This window comes from Natrix helvetica (genome assembly GCF_964273705.1).
Source record: "Natrix helvetica genome assembly, chromosome: 1".
Classification (NCBI taxonomy): domain Eukaryota; kingdom Metazoa; phylum Chordata; class Lepidosauria; order Squamata; family Natricidae; genus Natrix; species Natrix helvetica.
Window position 1 is genome coordinate 14,627,272 of NC_138548.1, and position 17,486 is coordinate 14,644,757.

At 45.8% G+C, this 17,486-nt stretch overlaps 1 protein-coding gene across 10 annotated transcripts in view; it reads left to right on the forward strand.

The window, feature by feature from the left end:
• Positions 1-17,486, forward strand: part of GATAD2A (GATA zinc finger domain containing 2A) — a 125,405-nt gene that overhangs the window by 64,240 nt on the left and 43,679 nt on the right. For 4 of the 10 annotated variants that reach the window (XM_081958973.1, XM_081958978.1, XM_081958971.1 and 1 more), the window contains exon 3: positions 10,584-10,723. The exons of the other annotated variants lie outside the window; for them this stretch is intronic. In XM_081958973.1, the coding sequence (XP_081815099.1) occupies positions 10,691-10,723 (33 nt within the window). In that variant the 5' untranslated portion in view covers positions 10,584-10,690. The remainder of the gene's footprint in view (positions 1-10,583; positions 10,724-17,486) is intronic. 10 annotated transcript variants of the gene reach the window in all.

Sequence of the window (17,486 nt, forward strand, 5' to 3'; positions counted from 1 at the left end):
AAACTCTCTATAAAACAGAATAATTCTAATTTCAACTCAGTAACAGAAAGCCAAGATGAAACGTATAGAGAACACATTTGAAAGACAGTCTAGGGCCAGAGGTGGCACGCAGAGCCCTTTCTGCTGGCAGGCGCCCCGTCGCCCAGTTCAGATCTCCGTGGCGTTTCTTTCGTGAGCTTCTGTTTCCCTGCAAGCAACGAAACAGAAGCTCACAAAAGAAAAAGATCTTAACCTTTTGTCGTGCTCCTGGTGTTGGGATATCCCGCCGGCCAGCTGGTCTTTGGGTCTCTGCTGCGCATGCGCGCATGTCCATGCCTGTGCGCGCACATGCATTTTGGGCACTCATTGTCTAAAAGGTTCGCCATCACTGGTCTAAGAGCTTCGTAAATGTCTTGACTTCGACATTGACTAGATTGACAACCATTGATTGGGCTGCTTGGCTAAGATTACTGGATTAATGCATTCATGATCAAAATTGCCAGTGTTTTGTTGGTATGACTAGGAGACCAGTGCAATCTAGCCTAAATCAACTGGTGGATGTGGATGTGGCGTGTCCCTTCAGGAGTGCGGCATTATTCTAATTGCTTATACCATACAATACAATAGCAGATTTAGAAGGCACCTTGGAGGTCTTCTAGTCCAACCCCCTGCTTAAGCAGAAACCTTATACCATTTTAGACAAATGGCTATCCAACATCTTCTTAGGGGTTCTGGCTTTGGTCTGTGGACTTCACTGCTAGTCTTGGCTCGTAGGGAGATTGTCTGCAGAGCAGCATGTCAGTCACCAGTCTTGACCTTCTCTGGTGGTTGGATCATAATAGCTGGACTAAAATTAGGTGATTCAATTAGACTAGAGCAGGACTAAACGGAAGGATGCACTGTATCATTGGCTGAGCTGGAAAAAAATTCAAATTTTAGCATATAGTTATGGCCAGTTCTCGTCTTCCTCTCTGGAAAGCATAACATTATAATTGCTCTGGGGATGCAGTTGAACGTCAGGAATAGCCAGAAACCAGAGGAGGTCTTTAAGCTGCTATAGAGTACAGGTATTCCTTGATTTATGACCACAAGGAAGCCCCAAATTTCTGTTTGCTAAGTCTTGAGACCGTTGTTTGGTGAATTTTATCCCATTTTACGATCTTTCATGCCACGCTTAAGTTAATCCCTACGGTTGTTAAGTGAATCACTGTAATTGTTAAGATAGTAACACGGTTGTCCAGGGAATATGGCTTCCCCATTGACTTTGCTTATCAGAAGGTTGTACAAGGGAGTTACGTGACCCCCCCCAGGTCACTGCAACCATCATGAATATGAGCCAGTTGCCAAGTGGCTGAATTCTGATCACGTAACCATGTAGACGCTACAACCGTCGTAAGTGTGAAAAACAGTCATAAGTCACTATTTTCGGTGCTGTTGTAACTTCAAACGGTCACTAAATGGGTGGTAGCCTTGTTTAGATGGCTTTCATTGGGAGTAGACCATCCTTCCCGCTCAAAAGCATTTTATACAGTATGGAGTCCCTAAAATTAGCTACAAATTAGATTGATTATAGAGCAGGGGTCCCCAACCTGTGGGCCACGGCCCACTGCCAAGCCATGGCCTAATCGTCACCGGACCACATGAGTAGCCAGCCAGGGCACACGCATCAGCGCACACCCCACTTATGCAAGAGTCGCCGCAGACGCTTACGGTCCCACTCATGCGAGCCTCGTGGGTGCTCGCGTACATGCGCCAATCTCCCCCACAAAATCATCCCCTCTTTCCTCCCCCCGCCCCCGCTCCAGGACGTCAACCCAGGGCTGTCTTAATGCATGGGCCTGATGGGTACCTGGCCATGTGGGCCCCACAAGCATAGGGGGCCCATACTAATCTGGGTATGCTAACCCTTCAATGCACCTTGTATCATATAAATACAGCAACATGTTTATTATATTTTACTGCATGTTTTTTTAATTAATACCAACATGCAAATGTAAGTTTAGTTTAATTGACCATTTACATTTTTATTCCTGTGAGTAGTTTGTCGTAAGGGTCCAAGATACACTGCTTTTTGCCTGGGGCCCATAATGCTGTTAAGTTGGCCCCTCGTCAACCAGGAAAGGTTGGGGGGACTCTTGCTATAGAGAAATCGGTGCAAGAGAAGAGTCATTCCGCTGACGTTACCCCTTGGGGACTAAACAGAGCCTCCATGCTCCCAAGCATTGTACACCACCGCTATAATTAGCTGCTGGAGAAGAGAGCAGAAGGAGAGAAAGCTGTTAATTTCATAGGCTGCTTATGGGTTTCTTAGAAACCCCCACTTTAGGAATCAGGCTGCTGGTCTAGAGCAGGGGTCAGCAACCCGCGGCTCAGGAGCCACATGTGGCTTTTTCATCCCTCTGTTACAACCGCCAATGTGCGACACCCTCTGGCAGGGAATTTGTTGAGTTTTTTGACACCCCTCCCCCTCCAGTAGGTTAAGTCCAAGAAAAGTTTCAGAACAAAACAGAATGTTTAATTCAATTACATATGCTAGTTTTGTGGCCACTCAGGAAATAGTCAGGCATCAGAAGGGTTTTGTAGCTCCTGGTGTTTTCTTTTCTGTGGGAAACGGGTCCAAATGGCTCTTTGAGTGTTAAGGTTGCCGACCCCTGCTCTAGAGAATCTCCCTGAGCTAGGCTGAAACAGTAACTAATTCAAGTAGATCCCTCAAAAGCATAACCTGTCAATCAGACCATTGGAGAAAGCTGTACAGGCAGTCCTCGACTTACGACCACAATGAAGCCCAGAATTTTTGGTGTGAGTCCTTATGTTTGCTCAGCGGGCTACCATGTGACCTGACTTGATTTTACTATGTTCTTTATGATGGTCGTTAAGCAATTTACATGATCGCTAAGTACCATATATTTCGAAGTATAAGACACACCTTTTTCCCTCAAAAAAGAGGGTGAAAATCTGGGTGTATCTTATACACTGAATGCAGCATTTTTTGCCTCCCAAAACCCTGCCCCCTTCACCAAAATGGCCTTGCATAGCCTTTAGGAGGCTTATAGAGTGCTCCTGGGGCTGGGGAGGGCAGAAATGAGCCACAAACGGGCCGTTTTTTGCTTAATTTTGCCCCCAGGAGCACTCTATAAGCCGCCTAACGGCTATGTATGCTCATTTTTTGCCCCCCACCCCCCAGGAGCACTCTACAAGCCTCCTAAAGGCTATTCATGCCCCTTTTTTTTGACGAAAAACGGGCCATTTTTGGGAGGTTTGCAGAGTGCAAAAACTTTTTTTAAAAAATTTGCCTCTTCAAAATCTTGGTGCGTGTTATACTCCGAAAAGTACGGTAAATGCCAGCATAACCAGTGGGCAGTTTTTGCCATTTTCTGCTGGGAAACCAGCAAAAAATGTGACAAATTGTGGTCTTTTGATTGCAACCAGTCACACATGCAAGCTAGCACAAAATCCTACCATGTAGACAGCATATGGGGTGGGTTTACGGCAGTCGTAACTTTGAGGATGGCTCATAAATAGCCCCTTTCAAGTTTGTCATAGCTTCCAACAGTGGTTAAGTGACTGGTTATGAAAGTGAGGACTACCTGTTCTGGGATTTGTTTACTGAAGCATGGTGTAGAACCTGAGTGCAGAATGAGATTCCTTGTTATACTTTTAAGTCTTGATTACTTGAATGTCAGTAGCCCTTGTATTAGGAAAACAAGGGCTGATACTAGTAAGTTAATTTACAATGGAGCAGGTCAGACATAGGCATAGAGGAGGTCTGCCCATTACATTTTCAGGTGATTTCAACACTTTGCCCCATTTTTCTGTTTTGATGATGAAGCCGAAGGCACAGTTGCAATGCTGTTGTGTCCATAATTACTGCATCTCTCAGTAGGATTGACTCATAATCACATGTGGGGAGAGATGGGGCTAGGAAGGTGCCCAGCTGTGGCTGAGAAGAAACTTAACCAGAAGAAGTGGAAAATGGAGGAAAATGTGAGGTATAAAAATATAGGATGGGGGAGATCTCGCTTGGTTTGGCAATACAGTTAGTCCTCGATTTACGAGGACCCATTTGAGCCCCACATTTATGCTGCTAAGTGAGAAATTGGTTAACGTGAGTTTTGCCTCATTTTACGACTTTTCTTACCACATTTGTTAAGTGAACCACTGCAGTTGTTAAATTAGTGGCACAGTTGTTAAGTGGATCTGGCTTCCCCATTGACTATGCTTGTCAGAAGGTGGCAAAAGGGGATCACATGACCACGGGACACTGCAACCGTCGTAAATATGAACCAGTTGTCAAGCATGAGCCGTGGTGGCACAGTGGTTAGAATGCAGTATTGCAAGCTACCTCTGCTGATCCCTGGCTGCCTGCAATTTGGCAGTTCGAATCTCACCAGGCTCAAGGTTGACCCAACCTTCCATCCTTCCGAGGTGGGTCAAATGAGGACCCGGATTGTTGAGGGCAATTATACTGACTCTGTAAATTGCTTAGAGAGGGCTGTAAAGCCCTGGGAAGCAGTATATAAGTCTAAGTGCTATTGCTATCGCTATCTGAATGTAAATCACATGTCCATGGGAATTGTGCAACACTCATAAGTGTGAAAAATGGTCGTAAGTCACTTTTTTCAATGCTGTTGTAACTTTAAACCAGTGGTGGGTTTCAAAAAGATTTAGAACCTCTTCTGTAAGTGTGGCCTGCTTCGTGGGAGTGGCTTGCCAGCCATGTGACTGGGTGGGAGTGGCTTGCCAGCCATGTGACTGGGTGGGAGTGGCTTGCCAGCCATGTGACTGGGTGGGCATGGCCAACTTGTAAAATGTGGTGAAACTCACTTAACAACGCTCTTGCTTAGCAGCCAAAATGTTGGCTCAGAAACTCTGGCATTTGAAGCACGCAAGTTTTAAAGCTGTCAAGTTACAAGACCCTTGCACCCCTAACCATTTAGGAAAAAAAAAAATCCAGGGGTGTTCAAACTTGACAGCTTTAAGACTTGTGGACTTCAACTCCCAGAATTCCTCCTCTCACTCTTCATCTTGATGATGTGCAGACGGGGAGGGGGGAGGGAGCTGGAACCGGTTCTAAACGGCACTGTAGATTTGTGGAACCTCTTCTATAGAAGAAGTTAGAACTGGCAGGAACCCACCCCTGCTTTAAACAGTCACTAAATGAACTGTTGTAGGTCGAGGACTACCCGTAGTACATTTAAGGATTCTCTGGATGTCCTCATCCATCACAAATTGAAAGCGAGCCAGCCGTGTGATGCAACTGCAGAAAAACCAAATACTCTTGGCGTGCATCAACAAAAACATAAGAGTTCAAATCATGGAAATAATTGTTCCCATTCTGCTCTGCCCTGGCCAGACCTGGTTTGGAGATGTGTATTCAATTCTGGGACCACCATTCAAAAAAGGACTGAAAAAAACAGAAGACTAGATTACCAAGATGGTGAAAAGTTGGAGATAAGTAGCCCAATGAGGAACAGTTAAAGGGCTGGAGTATTTGCCTACAGAAAAGACAAATGGGAAATAGGATCTTAGTCTTCAGTTATCCAAGAGGGTCTCATCCAGAAGAGGGAGGAGATATTATCCGTTGCTCCAGTGGGCAGGACTGAAAACAGTGGACTAAAATTAAGAGGAAGGAATTTTTGGCTAGACATCTTAAGAGGAACTTCCTATCAGCCAGGGGAACAGCCTGCCACATGACATCATGAGTTCTCCTTTGCTAGAGGTCTTCTTCAAATAGAAGCTGGATAGCATGTCAAGAGATGCTATGGATCCCTGCACTGGCTTATGTGGGGGGAGATCAGCTGACTCATTTCTTAGCGCCCCCCCCCCCCAATCGTCCATCATCCTCAGATGAGGCTGGTGATGGTTTCCATCCTGCCTTCACTTAGAAAGGTTCTGCTGATAGAAGAGTGGTGGCAGTGGTAGTTCAGCTGGAGATAATGCCTAGAACAGCTTCTTTTAAAGTATTTGGACTTTTAATCTTTAAAATGTATGGGACTTCAACTCCCAGAATTCCCCAGCCAGCAGAGCTGGCTGGGGAATTCTGGGAGTTGAAGTCCACTTTTCTTCAAAATGCTAAGGTTGAGAAATGCTGCTCTAGAGACCTTCAAGTTATAACCCAGAAATTGAAAAGGGGGGGTGGGGAGCAGATTGCAACAGGTTTAGCTTTCAGTGCTTAAAACTGCTGAGGAGGTAGTGTCATCTGTACCTTTTAGGGGGGAAGAGGAAAATCTGCACATCTGGGGTGATTTTGGCATTTCTAAATCTCGGCTCAACATACCTGACACAAACTTAATGCATTTCCATGTTCATAGAATCACACTTTGCTTCTTCCCCTGTTAAGAAAAGCTGGTTTTGTTAGCATTAAAACTTCGACCTTTTTTTTAAAAGTTAAAATACAAAATTGAAGTCAGGATTTCTCCCTCCCCCACCCCCCTTTTTATACTTCTTTTTCCGATTGGTTGTTGTTCGTTAAGTTTAAGCTTTAACGCCTTATTTAAAATATAATATCTCATAAACCCATTCAGCCTTGGGAGTTTTCCTTTAGGTGCTTTTGATTTCAGCCCGCTGAAGTGGGTGACTGACAGTGAAAGGAAGTGTGGCAAGGAAAGGGTTAAGGTCTGCCATTTTGTTATGTAACACCCTTAATGGACATATCAGTGAATGGCATGAAGATGGCAGGACTTAACCCTTTACATACTGCAGCCAAGGCCTTTCAGTCAGCCAAGCCTAGGAGTTGTTGAGCAACTGAGGGTATTTTTTTAAAATTTTCAGGGGGAAAAAACTTGGATTTTTCCTTTTAAAGGTTGCACATCCTTATTTCCACTCTTTTTTCATCTGTTATAATTATTATTACATTTTGTTTAGGTAAATGAAATTAAACTTTATTTTAAAATTAGAATGGTAGTAACAGGGATCCATAAATCACTGGAAACCATTTTTAATAAAGGTTTTGGAAGGGAGCAGTAATTTAAATAGACTAATGCCAGAATCACAATGTTTAAGAAAGCAAGGATATAAATGAGTTGAAGGAAGGAAAAAAAAACCAAACCTTTAAGTACTACAGTACTTCTGCAGTTTACCAGCAGTTTGAGATATAGAAGATTGCTTAGGATTTAGTAAGCGGAGGGTTTTCTTACCACAATTATTGGCAACGTAAGGTTTTATTTTACTGATTGCCCTTATATTATAGCAAAGCAAGTTTTAAATTGCATTCCCTTAGTACTTCCTGCTTGTTTGTATTCCATCCTGAAGTGTTAAAAATATAAGTCACTTTCAGCTGTCTAGCCTTTAGCTCATTTGGGAAATATTTTTGAATATACATGAGGATTCATGATAGTAGATACCATTTGACTGAGATGGTGTGAGGAGAGTCCTGCCCTGGGCAGGGGGTTGAACTAGAACAGGGGTGTCAAACTCAATTTCATTGAGGGCCACTTGAGGGTTGTGGTTGACCTTGGGGGGTTGGGGTGGTCATGGCTGACGGGTGGGGGGCTGGCTGGGGTGGTCATGACCAGTTCAAAGTTGCTCGCATCAGGGGGGCACTTGTGGTGGCTCGGGTGGGGCTGGGGGATCCATTGTCTCGGCGCCCCCTCACTCACTCCACAGCAGCCCTGCAGATCTAAGGCTAACTGCGTTCCGGACCAGATGGCTGCCACCAGTGGAAGATCAGTGCCTGGTCAACCTGGGCTGTGGCTAACACACCAGGGGCCGGTCCTTCACTGTTTCCAGGGCAGACTCACAGGCCGGATCTGCCTCCCCCCCCCCCCCAGGCCTTGAGTTTGACACCCCTGGACTAGAAGACCTCCAAGGTCCTTGGCAACCCTCTGATTCTTTGCCAACTTTTTGTGGCAGTACAAAAGAGGATATCTTTTACTTTTTAAAAAGCTAATTACACACATACACACAAGAGTGTTTGGGCGTGTAGGTAGGTAGGTAGGTAGTCTTTGACTTATGACAATTGGGACCAGAATATCCATTGCTAATGAAAGTGTTTCTTAAGTCAGTCATGTCTGTTACGTCTTTGTTGCCCTGTTAAGCAAATCACTGTGGTTGCTAAGCAAATCACGCAGTCGTTAAGCAAATGCGTCATGTCCCCATTGTTTGTTGGAAGCCAGCTGGGAAGGTCACAAGCAATGATCCTGGGACGTTGCAACCATCGTAAGCAGATTCCAGTAGCCAAGCACTCAAATTTTGTTCACGTGACTGTGGGGATGCCGCAACAGACATAGGGCAGGGACTGGATCTCATAGACGTCACTTTTTTCACTGCCATTGTAACGTCAAATGATCTCTAAACGAGTGGCTGGAAATCGAAGGCTGTATTGTTATTTATCTGATCTTTTCTCTTCAAGAAACCTTTATCTCTGGTCCTGTGTGTGCAATATAGGAGGACCATCTCCCAGCGGGAACAGAGCACATGCTTTGAAAGCGGAAACCCCAGGTGCATTCAATAGCATCCCCAGTGAAAAGGGTTTATGGTAGCCCATTGTAGGCAACTCTCGTCTTTATCCAGGCCCCTGGAGAACATCTCAGTAGTTAAGGATACAGATCTTTTCACAATGTAGGGCAGTGGAGAAGGTGCTGGACTTGCAACAAGGACAGGGGTCTCCAACCTTGGCAATTTTACGACTGGGGGACTGCTGGCTGAGGAATTCTGGGCATTGAAGTCCCCCAGTCATAAAGTTGTCAAGGTTGGAGACCCCCAAAATAAGGAGATCCAGGTTCTAGTCCCCTTCAGCCCCAGAAGCTCATTGGCTGATTTTCAGCCAATTCCTCCCTCACCGCCCAAGAACCAATCAGGTGGTGGGGAAGATGGCTGGACTAGGGGCAGAGAGACCCCAGTTCTAATCCCCTCCCAGAATCAGCTAACCTTTAGCAGAATAGAATAACAGACGGGTCCTTGGAGGTCTTCTAGTCCCCCCCTCAGTCATACCCGTAATGGCGAACCTATGACACACATGCCACAGGTGGCACGCAGGACCTTCTCTGTGGGCACGCATGCCATCGCCAGCTGCTCTTTTGGTTTCTGGCGCGCACATACCTGCCTGCCACTTGGTTTTCAGATGCGCACATGTTTCAGCACTCGGTGCCGAAAAGTTTTGCCATCACTGCCCTAGACCATTTCAGACAAGTGGTTGTCTAATAACCAAACATGCTGAGTTCATACGAGATCAAAGATGGAAGGCTGGCATGTCTCCGTGTGTGATTAGGGTATTTCAAAAGATGGACAGACAGACAGGTGGAAGCAAGCCCTATGAGGTTATTTAGGCCACTTTCTGTCTTTCAGCCCATCCTATCTCACAGGGTAGGAAAACCAGGAGAGAACACTACTGTGCTGCTGCAAAAAAAAAGTGGGATATAAATCTATAAGTGAACTGTATAATAATGTATGGCCACTTCCCGAGGAGAACAATTGCCTTAACATTTGGTGGGTATTTTTCACCCCTGCGTAGCCTTCAGATGTGTGGGACTGTACTTCCCAATAAGCCCAGTTAGATGCATTTCCACAAATGCGAAAATGGGATAAAACGTGATTATTTAAAAACATAAGAGCAAAACGAAGACAGTACTGAAAAGAATATATCTTCACACATGGTCATTGTTGAAAGGTCCCATTGTTCGGATGTATAAGCTGTTGATTACTTGTTCCCAGGGTGGTACCAGAGATGGCCCAATTCACTTCTTGGCAATTTTATCTGGAAGGGAAAAAAATCAGGATAGCAGGAGATTTTTTTGGGGGGGGGGTGCTGTTAGGACACCACCCTGCGGCTCTGGAGCCGCATGTGGCTCTTTCGTCCCTCTGCGGCTCCCTGTCGCCAGTCGGCACCACAATTTTGAGGGGACTTTCCGGTTTGTGGGGGGTGGGGAGCCCAGCTCGCCAGGAAGAGACTCTATGGCAAGGGTCAGGTTTTCTGGTTGGCTCCACAATTGATAGGATTTTCAGTTAGGACAGGTAGAGGAAAAAAGGACGCCACACTAGGAGAAGATTCTAATGGTGGGGAAACTGGACTTCCGATCGGCTGCAGAATTGAACAGGGGGCTTCCGGTTAGGACCTTTGTGGCTCCTGGTGTTTTGTTTTGTTTTTTTTCTGTAGGAAACGGGTCCAAATGGCTCTTTGATCGTTTAAAGTTGCTGACCCCAGAATTAGGAGAAAATATGAAATGTCTGAGTCCCATGGATGAAGAACGGCGAGATGGCGCAAAGCACAATATTTTATAAAAACAAATGACACCTTCTCCCATACCAATTTCAAGCAATTTCTTTGTTACTTGAATGCAGACAGTAGATGCCAATCTGTGGGATAAATGAAGATTTGAGAGTTCCTTGGTGCTCTCTGACCTGGATTGTTTTCTTGCAGAAGTTTCATTACCCCACTAGGCAACATCATCAGTGCAGAGAGCACCAAGGACTTCTCATTTCAACCCTGAGCTACACATATTCTCCTTTAAATGAAGTTTTCTTTAACCGGACAGCTAACCTTTCGTTTGACAGTGTGGTGTAGTCTACTCTGGGGAAACTTGGGTGTATGCCTGATTCTTCTCCTTGTATCTTAAAATGGAACTCATTTCTACTTTTATGTTTTCTTCCTATAACTTTCCCTACAGTGGCGAAAGAAAGCAGTAATTGCCCAACCAAGGTCCCTTCTCTCTGCCTGTCTTCAAGCAGAAGGTGAATTCAGTCAATATGTGATAAAATTCTGTCACAGACACCCATGTTGGAAAAGACACTGCCTGAATTATCCCAGGTTGGTCTTCTTTTCTTTAAGGGAGCGGGATGGACCTAAACACATTTGGGGGCAGCCAATGCAAATACGTTAGGGATGCGGTGGCTCAGTGGCTAAGATGCTGAGCTTGTCGATCAGAAAGGTCGGCAGTTCGGTAGTTCAAATCCGTTGTGCCGTCTAACGGAATGAGCTCTCGTTACTTGTCCCAACTTCTGCCAACGTAGCGGTTCGAAAGCATGTAAAAATGCAAGTAGAAAAATAGGAACCACCTTTGGTGGGAAGGTAACAGTGTTCTGTGCGCCTTTGGCATTTAGTCATGCTGTCCACATGACCACAGAGACCTCTTCGGACAGCGCTGGCTCTTTGGCTTTGAAACGGAGACGAGCACCGCCCCCTAGAGTTGGGAACGACTAGCACACATGTGCGAGAGGAACCTTTACCTTTAATGGAAATATGGCTTTCCAGTGTTGGAGCACAGGGAATAAAAGCACTGTGATAGGTTGCATAAATTGCAACCTATGCATAAATTTATAAGGCAAGAAAATAGTAAAATGTTAAAAGTAGCTAAATCTCAGTCTGGTTGCCTGTGGTGAATTGAGATTTCTCTCCCAGTAACTTGGTGTAATAATTTTTTCAAAGCTGTAGATTTCCCCGTACGAAAATAACTGGCATATGTACAATGGGCTACTTTGAACATGATATTTTGAAGATGGACAAATCAAACAAAAATGTGTATGACTTGGAATACTGCCTGTCTTGTCAGGTCAAACAGACATTTGATGTCCTCTGTGTTTGGGCTGAGAGACAGAATAACAGACTTGGAAGGAACCTTGCAGTTCATCTAGTCCAGTGATGGCGAACCTTTTTCCCCTCGGGTGCCAAAAGCACATACGTGCGCACTATCACACGAACTCGAGTGCCCACCCACATAACTTAATGTCCCCCCTCACCTTTGTGGACCGTGCATTTTTGCACAAGGCTTCCTCGCCACTCCCTGCTCTGGCTGCTTCCCCTTGGATAACACCCAGTGAGGGGAGAAGTTGCTCTGCCACTAACGGGCAGAGATTGGGGTGGGGGTGGGGGGATGCTCAAATGTGCTCCTGTGTCAAAAAACCTTCCCTTATCATTCTCCTATGTAAAGATTGGGCCCTTTTTACAATGGCAGGTGTGAGTCCAGTTACTAAATTCTCCCCTTCTATTAAAGAGGATCCTGGGCATTACAGTCAATAGACAAATGAGGAAGGGAGCTGCTGGCACAGGGGAAAGAAAAGCAGCAAGAAAAGAAGAAAAAGCAGCTTTTTTCCCTCAAGGTGGCTGCTCTGTTTCCCCCCCCCCTCCCCTGTGCTAGCATAGAGGATCCTGCCTGGTTGCTGCAATCCAAAGGGAAATGAGGAAGAGAGCAATCTGCATGAGGGAAAGACAAGTAGCAAGGAAATAAGGAAAAGCAGCTTTTCCCCCCTCAAGGTGGCTGCTCTGTTGCCCTTTTCTCCATTTCAGCACCACTCCATGGAGCCTGCCCCACCCCCCATCGCCCAGGTCCTCGCTTCTCCCAAGCATTTCTTTGCCTATTTAATTTCCCCTCCGTAGCATTTTTCCATCGTGTTTCTTGCCGTTTTGGACAGGAAAACGAAGTTTGTGGGACTAAAAAAAACTCCTTTCAATCAATCAATTCCAACTTTGCGAGATCTCTTCCCCCCCCCCCCCAAGTTGTAATTGATTGAAGTTTTGTTTTAGTCCCACAAACCTTGTTTCTCTGCACACGATGGCAAGAAATGCGATGGAGCTGGAAATCAGGTAGGCAAAGAAATGTTTGGAAGAAGCGAGGACCTGGGCAATGGGGGGTGGGGCAACCTCGATGCCATATCACTGAAATGGAGAAAAGGGCAACAGAGCAGCCACGTTGAGTGAAAGAAGCCTCTTTTCTTCTTTCCTTGCCGCTTGTCTTTCCCCTGTGCTGGCAGCTCATTTCCCTTTGGATTCCAGCGATCGGGCAGGATCCTTTTTAGTAGCAGGGGAGGAGGGGGGAACAGAGCAGCCAGCACAAGTGAAAGAAGCCTCTTGCCGCTTGTCTTTCCCCCGTTCCGGCAGCTCTCTCCTCATTTCTGGTTTGCATTGGGCTGTTTTTCGCCCTTTGGAGGCTTCAGGGAATCCTCCGGAGATTTTAAAAAAAACTATCGAAAATCAGCTGGCCAGCGGGCGCATGCGCACTGGAGCTGACAGGGCAATGCCTCGCGTGCCCTCAGAAATGGCTCTGCGTGCCGCCTGTGGCACGTGTGCCATAGGTTCGCCATCACGGATCTAGTCCAACCCCCTGCTCAAGCAGGATTTCCTAGGCCAGGAGTCAGCAACCCGACTGCCCTCCCCATCCCCAGGAGCACTCTATAAGCCTCCTAAAGGCTATGCAAGGCCATTTTGGTGAAGCGGGCAGGGTTTTGGGAGGCAAAAAATGCTGTATTCAGTGTATAAGACACACCCAGATTTTCACCCTTTTTTTTGAAGGAAAAAGGTGTGTCTTATACTTTGAAATATATGGTACTTAGCGATCATGTAAATTGCTTAACGACCATCATAAAGATGGTTCTTTCATCCCTCTGCTATGGCTCCATGTCCCTGGTTGGTGCCACAATTTTGAAAGGAGTTTCCGGTTGGGAGTGGGGGGGGGGGCGGGAAGCACAGCACGCCAGGATGAGACTCTATGGCAAGGAGCAGGTTTTCTGGTCAGCTCCACAATTGATAGGGCTTTTGGTTAGGACAGTTAGAGGAAAAAGGACACTGCGCTAGGAGGAGACTCTATGGCGGGGGAACCGGACTTCCGGTTGGCTCCAGAATTGAACGGGGGGCTTCCAGTTACGACGTTTGTGGCTCTTTCAGTGTTTTAAGTGGCCGACCCCTGTCCCAGGCTGACTAGAAATTACTTGAGGATAACCAAGCAAAAACTGAACAATTTCCCAATATCACAAAGGGGGTCTGTGCGCGCACATAACGTTTGTGTTGCAAGTGGGCTACTAACTTCCGTGAAGTTATATACAATGTGAGTCACAAACTGTTCCTTCACCACAGTCCAGTCTTTTGCAATGGATGATAACAAGAAATGGTCATGAGTTAAAAGAAGTTGTAGCAGGAAGCTTGCTGGCTCTGTAGGCAGATATTCTGACCCACGTAGAGCAGTCTTCCCCAAGCTGGGCTTCCGTACGGGTAGTCCTTGACTTACAAACATATGTTTAGTGACGGTTTGAACTTACAATGGAACTGAAAAAAAGTGATTTGCAACCATTTTTCATACTTATGGCTGTTGCAGCATCCCAATAGCCATGTGATATTTATGATGGTTGCAGGGTCCTGGGGTCATGGGATCACCTCTTGCCACCTTATGACAAGTAAAGTCAATGGTGAAATCAGACTCATATTTTTCGGAGTATAAGACGCACCTTTTCCCCCCAAAAAAAGAGAGTGAAAATCTGGGTGTGTCTTATACACTGAATACAGCATTTTTGGCCTCCCGAAACCCCACCCCCTTTGCAAAAATGGTCGTGCATAGCATTTAGGAGGCTTCCAGAGTGCTCCTGGGGGCTGGGGAGGGCACAAATGAGCAAAAAACAGGCCATTTTTCACTCATTCTTGCACCCCAGCCCCCAGGAGCACTCTATAAGCCGCCTAAAGGCTATGCGTGCCCTTTTTTTGATAGAAATGGGCCCGTTTTTGCAAAAACGGGGCATTTTTTGCTCATTTTGAGGGGGGGGCTAGCCCCCAGGAGCACTCTGCAAGCTTCCTAAAGGCTATGCATGCTCTTTTTTTTTTTTTTTACAAAAGACAGGCTGTTTCAGGGAGGTCTGCAGAGTGTAAAAACTTTTTTTTTTAATTTGCCTCTTTAAAATCTTGGTGCGTCTTCTACTCCAGGGCATCTTATACTCTGAAAAATACAGTAACCATCGTGTTACTAACTTAACAACTGCAGTGATTCACTTAACAACTTCTGCCAAGGAAGATTGTAAAAATTGGGCAAGGCTCACTTGACCACGGTCTTGCTTAGCAGCAGAAATTTTGGGCTGAATTGTTGTCGGGAGTGAAGGGCTACCCGTAATCGATAGCCAGCTATGCCTAATAAGGATCCTAGGAGTTGGAGTAGACTCTATCAAAAGCACAAGGTGTGGGTTGCTAACGTATAAAGGAGGTGTCCACTAGCTTATGGCCCCCAGGGAAAGGTGAAGCATTTGCAGGTGGTATACAAATTACTGTAATAAGGAAATAAAGAACTCTGCTAAGCAGCAGGTATCTAAGTTGAGGGTTGTATAGCCTTCTGGTTTCATTGTGTCTCAAGGGTATTGTACCTATATGAAAACTCTTTTTGCCCCAAGATGGATGTGGACTAAGACTGGGTTTGCAGCATTCTATTAGGATGGAGCTTTGTTTTTGACTCTAGTGCAGTGTTGTGTTTCCCCAAATCTTGGCAACTTGGAAGATGTTTGGACTTCAACTCCCAGGGAGTTGAAATCCAGACATCTTCAAGTTGGCAAGGTTGGGAAACACTTCTCTAGTGTAATGGGAGCTGGGAGCTGAGATCTACAAAGTGAAGACTTAGATAGGACATCATTCCTACATAGAGGTTTAAGACAGGAATCTCCAGCCTTGGCAACTTTAAGACTTGTGGACTTCAACTCCCAGAGTTCCTCAGCCAGCTTTGCTTGAAGTTCACAAGTGTTAAAGTTGCCAATGGTTGGAGACCCCTGGTTTAAGAGGATCCTTTACTAAGGTAGAAGGAGAATCAGTGATTAGGAGCTCTTTGCAGTCTCTTTCTTGTTGTTGGTAAAAGGCTATTTATTTCATACTTTGGGCAAAATATGCCCCAATTAAAAATAAATTGATTGATTTGCTAGCTAGGAGTTCAGGAAGAATTAGGTCCCTGTTGAACCTTCTTTATCTTCGTTCTGAATTTTATTTGTTGGCCCCACACCCTCTCTTATCTTCAAGTTGCATGCCTCTAACTTCCATTGGGGTCTTGAAGTGTTTTTTCGTTTCCTATCGTTCTCGCTACATCCAAGCATTTCCCAGTCATCCTTAAGCCGCAAATGTATTCCTGCAAAACGAGAACGAGGCACCATAACTTGGGAGGTAACACTCTGACCCTCAGTTTTTGGCCATCTCTAAGTAGGGCTGGGAGAGATTCTGGACAGGGCAGTCGGATAATGATTAGGTGGTTCAATTGTGCTTAATTACCCTATGGAGTTGGTTTTGCCTTTTGTTCCGCACCTGCGATCTCAGACACTGTAGCTTGTTTAATAAATCATGGTTGAAACAAGCTGTTAGCATAAGGGTCCCCCCTACTTTTTTGCGGTAATGGACACATCCGGAGGTGAACATTGTGAGCAGTCTTGGAAAATTATTAGGTAGCGACAATCTGAGAACCTAACTTACCCAAAAGTAAATGAAACATTTGGTTGTGCCTGCGCACCAGGACATTTTTAATAAAACCACCAGAGTCCAGATGGGTCCAGAAGCATTGCTGGAAATATTAAATTATGCTTGAAGCTGTTGATGTGCTTTATATCTGGGATCCCCAACTTCCGGTCCGCAGACCAGTACCAGTCTGAGGCCCTTTGGGAACTGGGTTGCGCAAGTGGCAGGCGAACATGGGCAGGCTTAGGTTCCACATGCTAAATCATCCCACTCCCCCTCCTGCTGTTGGTCCACAGCCAGAAAGGTTGCTGCTTTATAGTATTTTTAAAAAAAATCAAGGAGGGAAGGGACGCCATGGCTCAGTGCCTAAGACGCTGAGCTTGTCGATCAGAAAGGTCGCCAGTTCGGCGGTTCGAATCCCTAGCGCTGTGTAACGTAGTGAGCTCTTGTTACTTGTCCCAGTTTCTGCCAACCTAGCAGTTCAAAAGCATGTAAAAATGCAAGGAGAAAAATAGGGACCACTTTGGTGGGAAGATAATAGCGTTCCATGCGCCTTAGGCATTTAGTCATGCCGGCCACATGACCACGGAGACATCTTTGGACAGGGCTTGCTCTTCGGCTTTGAAACTGAGATGAGCACCACCCCCTAGAGTCAGGAATGACTAGCTCATATGTGCAAGGGGGGAACCTTTTAAATCAAGATAATCGTAGAAATACAATTGGGGCAGAGAGTTGCCGGGAGTATGAAGAAATAGATCCTGTGCTCAGGCACTCAAGCTCTCATCATCTCTTGTTCAGATTACTGCAGCGCGCTCTACCCTTGAAAAGTACCGTATTTGGAAGCTACAATTGGTACAGAATATAGCGACGTAGATCCCTAGAGTGGCACATCAACAATGCTGTTGCACAAGCTGCATTGGTTGACATTTTCTTGCTGGATCCAATTTTGGGTGTTGGATAGGACCTTTAAAGCCTTTCATGGCATGGGAACATGTTTTCTGAGGAACTGGCTTGCCCCAATGGCATTTGCTTCAGCAGAAAGAGCTTGCTACAAATCCCATCGGTTAAGGAATTTCAGCTAGGACAAGGCTCTCCAACCATGGCAACTTTAAGCCTGGCGGACATCAACTCCCAGAATTCCCCAGCTAGCGCATGCTGGCTGAGGAATTCTGGGAGTTGAAGTCTTCAGGTCCTCAAGTTGTCAAGGTTGGAGACTCCTGACAAGGAGATCCAGGTTCTATCCCCCTTCAGCCCCAGAAGCTCATTGGCTGATTTTCGGCCACTTCCTCCCTCACACCCCAAGAACCAATCAGATAGTGGGGAAGATGGCTGAACAAGGGCCAGAGAGACCCCAATTCTAGTCCCCTCCCAGAATCAGCTAACTTTTAGC